Raw genomic sequence first — 13,615 nt, forward strand, 5'->3', positions numbered from 1 at the left:
TAGGAAAACGCCTGTTCGCTGTTACTGAGCGTTCCGTGACGAATCAAGAGAGTGTGAGAGAGCCACGAATTCCTCGTTTTTCTCCACGAATCAATATCCCCAGAGCTGCCGTTAGCAACCGATATTTCGGCACTTTTGCACCCAAATTGTCCCCAGAAACGTCTCGATCCCAAAAAACACTCGGAAATTATTTTTCAAACGCATCTCTTTATCGCGACCTCTCGCTTCTTCATCCCCCGCGCCCCCGACGATGACGACGTCGGCATTGTCGAGCCAGAGGGTGGGGCTGCTCGCTGCTGGTGCTCTCATTGTACCACTCCGAGAGAGAAACACGCAGAGAGAGAGAGAGAGAGAGAGAGCCGGAACACCTCGGATCGGCATTGTCGAAGGGACTCTTTATATTCCCGTGAGGCGAGAGCATGCACCACCGCAAGCCAGCAGGTAGCAGGCTCTTCCTCGGGACGCTCCTCCACCCCCTCGTTCAATATTATCCGCACCAGCACTCCTACTTCAATATATAAGAGCCCCTCCCGCCTATCGATCGCGACCCGAGATATCGATCACCGCGTGCTCTCGCGCGTACGCCGCCCTGGGACGGTGGATTTAAAAATTCCACGTTCAACTACATCGAATTTTGTGTTGTACTCAATTTTTTGTTCCTATTAGCCAATAAATGTCCGGTTCGATGGCAACGCACTTTTTATTCGAGACCAAACGGTTTGCGGACTCCCAGACTCTTTGACGAACCCGAGTATTTGAAATGAAATTAAAATTTGAAGGAATAAAGTCTATTTTTTGCTATTTTATGTCAAGATTTTTCATCTTGGTTTTATTATTTTGTTCTATTTTGGTTTTTTTTTTCTATTTGATTGCGTTTGAGGACATAAATATTAGATTCAATTATAATGCTGAACACTGAAAATCAATGAAAATATTTTTTTAGAATTTTAGGTTGCAAAATTCATTTCATGAAATATTGTGTGAATATTCGATCGAATTATTTTATTAAATTTCGTGTTTGATTACATCAAATTATGTGAATATTTAATTTAAGGATGGGTCCATCTTCGTTTGTTTTCCTTCCATAGGAGCCTCTGGAAGCCTGAAAAAATTGCGAAGTTCTATATTTACAGGACGCTGGTTTCGTCTTTTTTGGAAACATTTTTTTCAAGCTCCCTAAAAATATAGAATTTCGCAATTTCAACCGATTTTTATAGGTTCACGTGGAAGGAAAATATATGAAAATGGAAAAAAAAAGTTGTAATTTTTGTTTACTTGAATAACGAAGCATTGCTCAGCTGAACGAATTTTCGTCTTTGTATATGAAAAGAAAAGAAAATCTAAATATCGTAGAGCTTGTCAAAAATAATTGAGGATCGGGGAAAACTCGAAAAATCTAGTCGCTGCTCGCATTGGCACGAAATTTGATTTGCACGAGAGTTCGAAGCCCACTGAAAACCTCTGGCCCGAGCAGCCACCAGGCTCTGCGGAGTGAATCGTTAGGGAAAGCAGCGAGAGAGAGAGAGAGAGAGAGAGAGAGAGCGCCAGAGCGAGAAAGTGAGAGGCCAATAAAACTGGGTGTTTCGATAGCGAGGGAGAGTCCGGGGTAGAAAAATGTGCGTGGAAACCGCTTGGTGGAGGGTACCATAAACAAGCCAAGTGCGGACCGGCCTCTGGTCACATAAGCCCGAAACAGTGCGGACCGAGGGGTTTGTGAATTGGAGAAAAACTCGCAAGAATCCTCTCCAGCGTTGCGAACAATATTCCCATCCTTTTGCCAGGCTCGATCCCAGTCATAATTCACGATTGAGGCGACGAAGGGTTGGTTCGAGCCGTGTGCGATCGGGAGTGAGCCACCGTAGCTGTCCTCCCCGCGACGAGGGGGTCGCGAAGAGTTTTTCACCCCCCTCCAGCACTTCCGCCCCCGCCGTAGGAGCGTTCGAAATTCTCGTGAATGAAGATCCTCGAGGGTAGCTGGCCAGCGTAGCGGGGGTGGTTTAAACGCGTCGCCACAGGTCCGGGCTCCTCGGCGGTGTGTCATGGTGTCTCTGGAGCAGAGAGCTGACTCCCCAACTCGTATATACGCCATGCTCCATTCAAGCACCCGACTTTCCTCCCCTGGACGCTCCCCCACCAGACCTGAGCGAGTGTCTGTCGCCCCCTTTTTTCTCCATCGAAGAGAAACCTCCGGAGGAGGTTTCCCTCCCTCCGGACCTACCCCAAGTCACAGACTCACTCCTCCCGGCCCCTTGAAACCCTCTCGGAGCCCCCGCCCCCGTTCCGGGGGCTCGAAAAATCGTCTCCGACTCGATTTTTTTATACTTTTTTTCTCTCCCTCCAAATCGGCGAGCACCTTCGAAAGACACTCACTAATCGGAGGCTCCTACGTACAGAGCGCAACTCACTCTCACTCCATCCTCCTGCACGCTCCCCTCCTGGCCCCCTCCAACCGATTTTTACGTCCAACAGAACAAGATACACTCGAAGGAGGAAAGAGGGGCGAGTGTCTATGTTGGACGGAGAGCAGGGCGAGGAGCGGCGGGCCACGCCGCGCTGCTCTCGGGAAAATGGACGGCGATGGTGGGGCTCCGTGGTGTTGCGCGGCGCGCACCAGTCAAGCCAGAGCGAGCGTCGCGCAAGAACCCCCGCACCGTGTCGAGCACGAGTTCGCTCCCTCGGCTACCTCTCTAGCCCCCAGTACGGTACGAACGAGTTACGCGGCCGGTCTGTGCACGCGTGTGTCCCGCAGAGGACGACGGATTCGGAGGCCTCGCGGAAACCGATTTTTAAGGCCCAAAGCCCGCTCCTCGTTTTCCCTTTCTGATAAACTACCCCCTGGCGACGGCGCGGGCTTTCCGGGAACGAGGCAGCTCGGGGACCACTTAAGGGGGCCCCCTGACGATCGCGATCGCCCCGTGGCGGTACCGATTTTTATAGCTCGCAAGGAGACTCTGGATTAACGTGATCATCGTCGAGGATTTTGTGAGGTTGTGGAAAGTGCGGAATTTGTGAATTCTTGGTGCACGTTTTAGTCGCTTGTTTGGTCGGTGATTATGAGAGCGATTGTGAGTTCACGGTTTTCAGTGTCCCGGGCGGATAAGGCCCAGCAATCGGCCAGTTTTACGTGACTGGATCACGAAACGCGATTAAATTGCTGCGACAATCCCACCGCGTGGCCTCCTACGAGGTTTATCTTTAAGGTGGTGTTTTTTTTCGATCTCCTGAGACCAGGGAGATCGCGCCTCGCTCGGTGATTCGTGGCATACCGAGGATCATTGCGGATCTCAACGCCGGAGTGTGTGCACAGTGCGCGCGGAATCACGCTCGCGTGATCGGTCCCGAGTGGGCCTGCCGATTCGGAAAGTGCTATTAAGGGTGACGTCCTTCGGAGTGCCGCGAAACTCGGCGAATCGACGAAGACAGTGGAAATTATGGTTGGTCTCCGATCGCCTTGAGGAGGCGGAAATCGGATGGAAGATCGTGGAAAAACGTCCTGCTCGCGGGCCACTCGCTCGGCGCCACTTTCCTCGCTCCGCGTTTCCCGAAATCGAGAAAGCCCAACGCGCGCGCCGAAACAACCGGGAACTTGCCGATTTTCCCTACCGATTTTCCCGGCGTGACGCCAACGAAGCGCGACTCCCTTCGGAGCTTTTCGGCGATCCGAAAGAACCGCGAGCCCGAACCCGCGCCCCGCGAGCCACGCAGACTCGGCGTTATCCTCGTGCATTCAAAGCGCGCTAGAAAAACACATCGCGCGCCCTATTCGCTCGCTCGATTTCTCTCTTTCCCTCTCGCGGGCTCCCTCGCATCAGAATAAGCGAGGCGAGCGCGCGCGAGCGCGCATACGCGACGCACGTGAACGAGAAAATGCGGGTTCTCAACCGGGGAGTCCGATCGATAAAAAACCCACGAGGATTCGCTGCCCCGAGTCGTCCTCGTCCCGAGACTTCCGAAAGCGGGGATCCGAATTTGCCGATTTTCGGTCTCTTCGGAGTCGGAATTCCTCCTCGACTTCGGACCGATCGTCGAATCTCCGCCAGCGAAATTTCCCCTTGTTTTTATCCTCGCGGGCGACGTGTCACGTCGCAAACCGAGGGAGCGTTAAGGCACTACGAGAGACTCCGCTGGCACATATTTTCCCGGCGGATCGATCGCAGCGTCTCTCTTTCTCCGTCGCACTCTCCGCCAGAAAGTCCGCCAAGCAAAAGCGAGGGTTGAAGCTCCGCGGAGCGAGCGAGCGAGCGAGACGGACCGCTCGAGGGTGGACGCTCGCGCACACCGGCTCGCTCCTCGCCTCCAGTTATTTCCGTGATCCGAGAAGAACGCTGCGAATCTGCTAGAAAATTTGCCGCCTCCTGCTGCTCCTCCTCGCTAAACTCGAGGCAAACACGAGCCGCGCTATCGCAGCGAGCGCGCGCTCAGCACCAGCGGCTCGCTGAGCGGGCGATGTGTCGACGCCGCGAGGAAAGCCAGTACGTGTACACGACCTAAATAAGATGCGATGCCCCCACGGCGAAAATAATTCATACGCGACAACTGCGCGCGCGATCCGAACCACCGCGAAGCGCGGGGGGACCGAGCGCGCTCGCGGAGCAGTGCGAGAGTACCGCGATGCACGAGAATCGCCGGCGTTGCGCTTCCGCGCTCTCGCAATCACGATCCCCCTTCTCGTCCCGGCCGCACTCGAGCGTCGATTCGATTCCTCCGGATCTCGGGCAGATGGCCACATTTTGCCGCCTCGAATTCTCACCTATTTACGGATCCGCGAGTTCCTAATTTTCTCTAAACTCCCTCGGCTTTGTGTTGGCAAAAGCCTACTAATTTTTATATTTTTCGCGATTCAATGCGAATTCGTAAATGCTAAAAAATCGCACTAAACTCGCACTATTTTCATCCTATTATTTACCCGCTTTACCCGCTCGCTGCAAAATCATTCGCCACGAGGTGCCGCTCGCGCGAGCCCAACCGAAATTGCCTCGAAAACAACACGATTCTCTCCACTTTAAACTGGGTCGTCCGTACGTGCAACACCGCCGACTGAACCCCTCCCCCTTGCCGCGATGAATTTACACTCGACGTTATACTCCACTTTTCGAAGCTTTTCACCCTCCGTGGACCCTCTTTTTTTCAAAACAATCCTTCGAATACGCGAAAGCTAAGCGACTCGAAACTTCATCAGCTTCGAGACCCTTTTTCTCACATTTTCTCGTCGAATATTCACGAGGAATGCATTCTTCATGATGTCATCAGAAAATGTGTCCAAAAAAAAAAATTCATTTCCCATGAAAAATCAAAAAATCAAACGAAAAATCGTTTTAAACAAATATCAAACAAAATTGCTACCAATTTTTTCCATAAATAACTGAAAAATGAATTATTTCGCCAACAAAAAAATGGCGAATAAATAATTTTTTATTTCGTTATTAGAGATTGAAAGAAAAAGTTAAGTCTTTTTGAAAATATTGAGAAAAAATGAAAAATAAAAAACAGAAAACCACGTGGCGGGGGGGGGGGGGGGGATGTTTTGCAGTCATTTTGCGCGCGAATTTTGGCAATTTGATCGATCCGCGTATTTAGAAATTGCACGTCATTGGAAATGAAAGATTTTAGAATGGGACAAAGAATTGGTGGATAAAAAAAGCGAAGAAACGATGCAGCTCCCCTCGAATGGTGAGGATCCAGCAGGCTGTTTCAACCGTAGAAGAGTTTTCAACGAACTCTCGCTCGATGCGAACTCCAGCGCGCTTCCTCTCGCTTCTCCCTTTTCCGTGCTGCTCTCGGAGCAGGCTCGCTCGATAGCCGAGCGCAGTTCCCCCCGCGCGCGTCTCGCGACAGGCTTTCGCGAGCTTGCAACGCTGTCGTAGCTATACTACTGCGGCCTTTAAAGAGGAGCAACCACCCGAAAGCGGTATTCGCGGTGGCGAAACGCCGGCGAAAAAACTTGCGAACGTTTCGCTGCTTTCAAGGAAATTCGAAGCGCTCTCAGGAACAAACTATCGGAGATAGAAAAATGTTGATTCGGACTTTTTTGTAGGAAATTTAATTCCCTACAATATCGGTCCTATTACTTTCTACGCTATCTCCAACCGTTCTCACAGAATTCGCCACAAACGACAGGGAGCTGTTCAATTTTCGTGATCCTCGACTCACGAAAAAAACGACTCCGAGAGCAGCGACAATCGCACGTCCGAGTTTGTCCTTCCATCGCCGATCCTTTGGATCTCGACGGATTTTTTTCACTCTCGAAATGGTTGTAACATCGCGGACTCGAGAACGACGACGATCGCGCGTTGCTGAGCGCGGCTCGCACGCGAACAGGCTCGAGTCGTAGCTCGGGGCTATGCTTTGCTCTCAAAACGCGCGCGACGTCGTTCGCTCACGAGGAATGAATTCGATTATAAAATGCAAGAGTCTGCGATTCGATTGGAAGGGAAATGAAGGAGAAATGACAATTGAAAACACACGGAATTTTGTCGCGAGCAATCGAGGCTCCGACAAATGTTTTTTTTTTGTTGTTGTTGTTTTTTTTTCCCCTCGATTCTCCAAAAAAAATTGCTGCGATTAAGGACTTTTCAAGTCTGAGAAAATCTTTCGAGCACCTTGCGACGAGAGGGAGAGTCGTAAACGAGAATCTCGAGTGGGCCCCGCGCGCGATACGCTCTCGGGGAACGGCGGATCACACACTCGAAAAAACGCCGCAGGCTCTTGGTCGCTCCACTTTTTATTTCCCCTCGCCCGCGCGATTTGCACTCTCGCCGCAGCCCCCCACTCCTCCGCGCTCTCCCTCGCGAGAGCCCACACATTGAGGTATTTCTTGCTCGCGAAAAACCTTCAAACGCGGGAGAAAAAGGTTTAGGAAAATGGCTCGCGATTTGACTCGATTTTCGCTCATTTTTTTCGGCCCTCGATAACTTTCGGAGCCGCTGCGTGCCCGCCGCCATCCCGATCTTCCTTCCGATAAAATTCCGTCGGGAAAAATCGTAACGCGGACACAGGGAAATGGGGCCGAGCGATAATGGCGAACGAGGAGCTTCCCGGGTGACTTTTTTAAGGGGAAACGTCAATTTCAGGTCCACCCAGAAGTACGGTGAACGTCGGATAACGCAGAAATCGCCTAGTGGACGAAAGATCGAAAGCGTTGCGCAATTAAATCGAGAGAATAAGAGAGAGAACAAAACAACGCCGAGGAGGCTTCGCACCGGGCGCCACAACGACTGGCAAATGTTCCGGTGTCGCTCCACCCAATCGCTCGTCACCCGGACTCCAAATCGTTTCGTTTCACTTTATTTATGTTCGACGACGGACGCAGGCGGATAAGGTGCATGCTGCTCCCGCAGGAACCTAACAGGAGAAAAGTACGAACGTCATCACGGCGTTCAACATGTTCGAAATGTGGAGCGCGGTGAGTTCCAAGCTGGAACACTCCGCGAACTCCTCCGGATCCCCGCTACCACTGACCTCACACACGCCACAAACGCCTCACACCTCCTCGGGCAGCATCAAAGGTAAACATTTGTGCGAAACGACGAGATTTTTCGATCACGGCTTGCGAGAGAGTATCGAGAATTTCATTAGGCAAAGTTCGAATAATTTTCTATTTTTTCAAATAAACATTTTTATTTTTAACACTTTAATATTCATAAATAAAAAACTGATGGATTGCGGATTATAATTTTACGAATTCGAGCATTGAAACGTGGAGAATGGAATAATTGAAGAATTGGAGTACCCAGAAATTAAAGTATTTAACGACTGGATCTCAAAAAAATTGAAATATTATATCGAATTGAAATATTATAAATGCGAAAGAATTTAAAATTTAAATAAAAATTGAATAATTTGAATTATAAATAATGGAAAAATCAAAATAACCAATAACTGAAACATTAAAAATGAGAAAATTTTGAAAATACGAAAATCTGGAAAATAGCGAATCCCAAGAGAGCTGGAACGAGCAACAACGAAGCAGAGTTGGCACGAGAACCGTGCTGGGTTCAGAGCCCACTGAACCGGTTGACGATTCGCGCGCGCATCCTGCAAATTTCACAGTGAAAATGTTTTCCGTGAGTTTTAGCACGAGGAAGGGGATGGCGAGATTCCGGATGATTGGCGCGAGTAAAAATTCGTTTTTGACTCGAGTTTTTACGGAATGTGGGAGCCTTCAGATTTCGGGGTTTTTTTTTTTTCCGGGATTACGAGCGTTCGCGGTGGCGATTTTTCGATGTGAATATCGCGCGGCGCTGCTGCTGCGTCGAATTTCGTAAGAATTTTCTTCGCCTTTGGCGCCGCGAATTCGCTCTTTCGGTCTCCGTCGCGGTTGCCACAATTCGAGGGGTTCGCGCTCCCGAGCCAAAATTTACGGTTCCAATGAACTCTGCTTTTGCTGCGATGTTGCCTCAGCGGTGCATATAAAATCGCGCTTTCACCCGCGACAAAAGCCAGAATACGATGCGACGGCGACGGGCCTCGAGAATCTCGGCATTTCGAGTCGAAAAAAGATGGCGCGAAATGGGCGAAAATTGAAACGCCGTCGACGCGCGGAGCCGGAGGGAAGTCCGAGTGATTCCACTCCCGTCTCGCCTCGCGGTTTCGCAAACTCCGCCGGAAATTGCGCAGCAGGAATTGCCGATCAGGCTGCTCCTGACGCTAACGGCGACTGACAGTTTAATTATCGGCTTCGTGCCGCTCGCGACGTTGCTCGTCGGAATCGGATCTGCTGCGGATCGCGTTCAGCGTCCCCGCGGAGCCGTTCTTCGGGCTTTCCCTGCAAATTTGAATCCTGCCAGGATTCAAATGTTGGATTTCGTCCTTTAAAAAAGTTACTCAAAGCTTGACGCCCCGACAAAGAGCCTCGAACGAGTCCGAAGCGACAAAGCTCCGCTGTAGCTTCGATCGCGATTATTAAAAAAGCGGCAATTTGCGCCGCGTTAATTAAGTTAAAACCTGCTGCGCTTCGGTGTGCGAAGCTGTCGGAGAATTTCGAAGACTGAGAAAATCCATCATTCCGGTGAGGAACTCGAGCGAGGAGATGGAAAGGTTCGAGCAGGATTAAAGCTCCGGGCATTTTTCGAGGCATTTTCATCTATACGCGTGATATTTCCACGAAGGCTGCTCGAGAGAGAGAGAGAGAGAAGAGAGGGGAACGTTGAAGAGAATGGTTTCGTCGGGGTTGGATGAAGATCGAGAGAGGGTTGAAAAGTCTTGACGGCCGAGGGGAGAGGCAAGAGGCAAGAGAGTCGACAAAGACCGTGTAGATATGCGAGGAAGGGTGCTGCAGGGTAGGAAGCTTCGAAGGGTGGTTTGCACTTCGGACTGGGGGGGGGGGAGGCGTAGGCTAAAACTCTCTCTCTCTCTCTCTCTCTCTTGCCTGCTTCCTCCTTCATTCCATAGTGAGGGTGCTGGAGGAGGGGTGGGTGGTTGAACGTCAATGTGGGAAGGGCGAGGGGAAGGGAAAAGGCACGCTATAGCGTGGGTTTCTCTCGGTCTGGCTTGCATCAGCTTCTCTCTGTCTCTGCCTCTCTTTCTCTCTCTGTAGATCGATAGAACGTGTGCAACTGGCGAAGTAAAGCCTCGTGTGTCGCCGGGGACATCGTCGTCGTCGTCATCGTCGTCGTCGAGACATCAATATGAGTCGACCGCACAGCAGGGAGCGAGATCGCCCTTTGTGTGTGGCGTTCCAGCGTTTGGACTTTAGTGCTTAATATCTAGGGACACGAAAACCCGAGAAAAGTTCTGAACGGAAGGCCGACGCTTTGGGCTTCATCGGAGACTCAGGATTTCCGAATTCGCCGCTTGGAAAAGCCACTCCCTTCGATTAATTTGTACGCGTAGGAAAATACGTCGTCGGAAGGGCTCGCGGGGTGCAAGCATGAGCTTGAATATCGATCCCGAGGCACGAAACGTCTGCAGAAAACAGCATCTCGCGTAGGGAGAGTGCATCGCGCGGCGGTGGGGGCACGATCTGCACGGAATTTGTAAGCGCGAACGAGCGACAAACTCGCCGCTGCATTCCTGTGCAAGCTCCCTGCAGTGGGAAAATTATTTCGAAGCTTCCCCGCAGCCGGTCGGGTGAAACGCCTTAATTAACGGCAGCCTCTCCCCTTCAACGCCGATTCTAAACCACCGCAAATGTCCGAACCCGCGCGGTCTCCACGAATAAGGAAATTAAAAATCGATCTCATCGACCCGCCCCCTTAACCTCACACCGCGACCGCAACTCACGCGGCTTCGACTCCCTTTGACCGTGGATTTAACGCTTCCCGCGCACCCGCACTTGCCAACAATATTCAATTAAAGTACGGCTCACACTTACAAAGGGTTTCCCTCGACAATTTTGCCCTCGTGCGCGGCCTCCTCACGCCCACGCGATACTAACGAAACGCTTTCCGTCGCGTACGGGGTCACGTGACCCCGTGCGCGCGGCCGGAAACCATTCACCAATTCCTTCCATTCACGAGAACCTAAAAGCACCTCCCTACGTGCGCCGCTATTGTCGCTACGACCCCCTTAAACTCGTACGGTGACTTGGAAGCATTCTTATCAAACTAACTTATCATCGAATTCGGTCTCGAACCCTTGAAGAAGGTGGAAATTACTGGGAATTCCTTTTTATACTAACCGGAATTTTCGCCCCTCAATCAAAAGATCCAAACGATTGGGCAACATGGAAATGGAATGGGGTTGAAGAAAGGAATGCACTCAGCTTGACTCAAGCTGCGGTGACCCGGGAAAGGGCGACGAAAGGATGAGAATTTCTTTTTCAAGCTCTTCGTTGTTTCTCTTCAGGAGGGATGGAAAGGGCTTTGGAAATAAATATTTATTTGGTTTATTCACTTTTTTTGTTCATTACATCGACAGAATTGTGTGAATAAAATTTTCCTAGTGGCCAGTTCGCCCAAAACGACCTGAACAATAAAATTTTTATTAGATCGAAGCTCTTAGATCGAACGTTGTTAGAGTACACTTTAACTGAAATTCTTACCTGTATCGCTGGATGAGAAGCCAAAAAATGATTCGGAACGCGAGGCTCGAGGAAATTCGTTACTTGGACGACTTAACAAAAAAGTGAGGAAAAATGTTTCGGTTTTCGACCAGAATCACCTCGCCAGTTCGAAGAAGGTTTTCGGCCACTGAATCAAATTGACAAATTTTTTGAGCAGAAAACTGAAAAAAATGAAATTTTTGCTCGGTCCGCAGTTTTTTTTCTTTAATGTGAATATGCGCGCTCGGATTTTAATGTGGACGAGAGTCCTCGTTGAGAAGAGCCAGCGAGCGTTTCTGGCGCTCCTGAGTGTGTCGCAGCTCTCGTTGCTCTGTGCTAGCGAGTGAAGATCGATGCGAAGAGCGAGTACACAGAGAGAGACGCACACACATACAAACACGCACACAGACACGGAAATCCACATATTTTGATGCATGTGGCGAGAGTTTGGCTCGATGCTGCGAGTACGAGGGGAGAAGCGAGAGGGTGAGAGCTGATAGGCTCGTTTCTGAAATTGCGAAGATGCACACGCCGACGGTGGGAGCCCTTTCCGGCCGACCTCACCCCGCGCATACACAAGACGACGACGACGACGTTTTCTTCGGGCGCATTCTCTCACTTATGAAACTCCGTTCTTCACACACATACACACACACACACACACACACCAAGAAGGAACACACAAGGACTCGCTTAAAGCAAGATATGTCGATATCTCGGGGAAAACGGAACTCACGCTACTTCCGGACGCCCCACTAACCGCGTCAGGGGCGAGCAGAGACGTCCCACAGCCCCATTATTTCTGTTTAAATACAATTTACTTTGAAAACAACACAATCTTGGGCTTGCCGAGGCGCAAAACTACCTTAAAGGGTCAGCAAAAGTCCCAATTTGGAACTCGGGAGTCAAGGGGATAAGCGAGATTCATATTAGGGCCCAATGGGACTTTTTTCATTCGAGAATTCAATGCGACTGGTCACAGGTTCTACATTGGGACTCACAGACCCAATTAGGACCCTTCAAGTCGATTTAAACTCAGTTTGTACAAAAAAAAACCCGGTTGGGACTTCTAAGCTGCACTTGTCGACTCAAGCCCCAAGTCTGGAGTCCCAATTCGATATTTTTTGGGTCTCATTTCAGGAACCAAGAGGGGCCAAAATTCTGGTGGAACCAAAACTTTACCATTGACGAAACCTCTTTTTAAAACTCAATCGATCGTAATCGGGATTTTTTTCATTCATTTATCTCGATATTCGTTTTAGGATTCCGAGTATATTTTAGTTCTGTTTGGAAAGAAGCTCTTCGCGTACGAACAATGCCGGCGAAGGAGGGCCCATCGATCGAGTATGTAGGCCATCGGGTTTAGAGACCTCCCCGAGAAAGAACGAGAAGGAGAGAGCGTGCGAGAGGGAAAAGCTTAGCTCGCGGGTAGGAAGGAAAGAACAGAGGAAAAAAAGCAAAACAAAGCGTTACGTCGCGCGGTGCATACACGCGTACATTTGCGTGCGTGCGCTACCTTCTTGGCTCATTACCACCGTTCGTTAATTTAGACGTATCCATTTAGAAGCATTTGCGTCACGATGTTAGTTACGTTAGGCGAGATCTCGTCGTCGCGTACGCCGACGAAAAGAAAATGAGAGCGCCTCGTCCAAGCTCATCTTTCGTCTTTGAAAAATTCTTTGCGGAGTTCGAACAAAACAAAGGAAATTTGGGCAAACGAATCCGATCCCCGTAAAATCCTGGCGCACGAATCCCGCCAAAAATCTTTTCATATCTCAACACAATCCTTGGATCTTTGGATGAAAAAATTTTTTGTTTCCTGCAACTCAAAATTTGCGTTCGAGTGCTTTCTTCATTCTTACACACAAATTGCACTTCGATGTGCATCAAAATTGCAGTTACGAAAGGTACCATCAAGATTCTTACTGAAAATACGAATTTTCTTTAAGGACGGACAGCAGCTCATGAATTCTCTCAGAAACACCTTCAATCCCTCGAAACAACAATGAGCGACGATTCGTTTCAACGTGCCACGATTTTTTCATTTTTTTGTAACTCAACAAACGTGCTCGTTGAATTTTTATGAAACTTTTAATAAAAAATCAAAAAATGGAATTCTCATTATAAAAATTGAAGTATTCGAATGGAGGAAATTCATTTCTGAGCTTATTTTGCATCAGGCCATGGGACTAGGAAAAATTATTGACAATCGTCATCACTCAATTGCTTTATTATTATTATTATTATTTAAATTATATCAATTTTTCTCATTATCAGCTTCATTCGGTTGCTCACTGAACCAAGAAAATTTTGTCTCGACGCAAACGAGAGTAAACCGTCAAAAAAAGGTTTTGAGGGATTTTAAGGTAGCTCATGCACGAAACGATTTTCTTAAGAAAGTCTTGAAATTCACAGAGTTTAAATGGATAGTCGGCCGACACCCATATCAAATTTTAAGGGGTTCGTTCTATTGGCTACTCAGATAAATGTGTTTAAATATGAAGAAAAACACACAGGAGTTATAGAGACCATGTGTAAAAAATCTTTTATCTTTCCACATAACGAATGAACGCTTCTTACGAAGTTAAGCCGCATTACGTTAAAGAGTGAACGAAATTGGTAGTGAGGACTCGT

General features: G+C 49.1%; 1 protein-coding gene across 4 annotated transcripts in view; it reads left to right on the forward strand.

Annotated features, from left to right (window-relative positions):
* Positions 1-13,615, forward strand: part of Hr3 (Hormone receptor 3) — an 80,047-nt gene that overhangs the window by 33,621 nt on the left and 32,811 nt on the right. Inside the window, exons 1-2 of one of the 4 annotated variants that reach the window (XM_043431647.1) lie at positions 2,678-3,434; positions 7,071-7,505. The exons of the other annotated variants lie outside the window; for them this stretch is intronic. Of the exons in view, the coding sequence (XP_043287582.1) occupies positions 7,382-7,505 (124 nt within the window). The 5' untranslated portion in view covers positions 2,678-3,434; positions 7,071-7,381. Of the gene's footprint in view, positions 1-2,677; positions 3,435-7,070; positions 7,506-13,615 lie in introns of those variants that run through there. 4 annotated transcript variants of the gene reach the window in all.

The sequence above is a fragment of the Venturia canescens genome, chromosome 11 (assembly GCF_019457755.1).
Source record: "Venturia canescens isolate UGA chromosome 11, ASM1945775v1, whole genome shotgun sequence".
In the NCBI taxonomy this organism is placed as follows: domain Eukaryota; kingdom Metazoa; phylum Arthropoda; class Insecta; order Hymenoptera; family Ichneumonidae; genus Venturia; species Venturia canescens.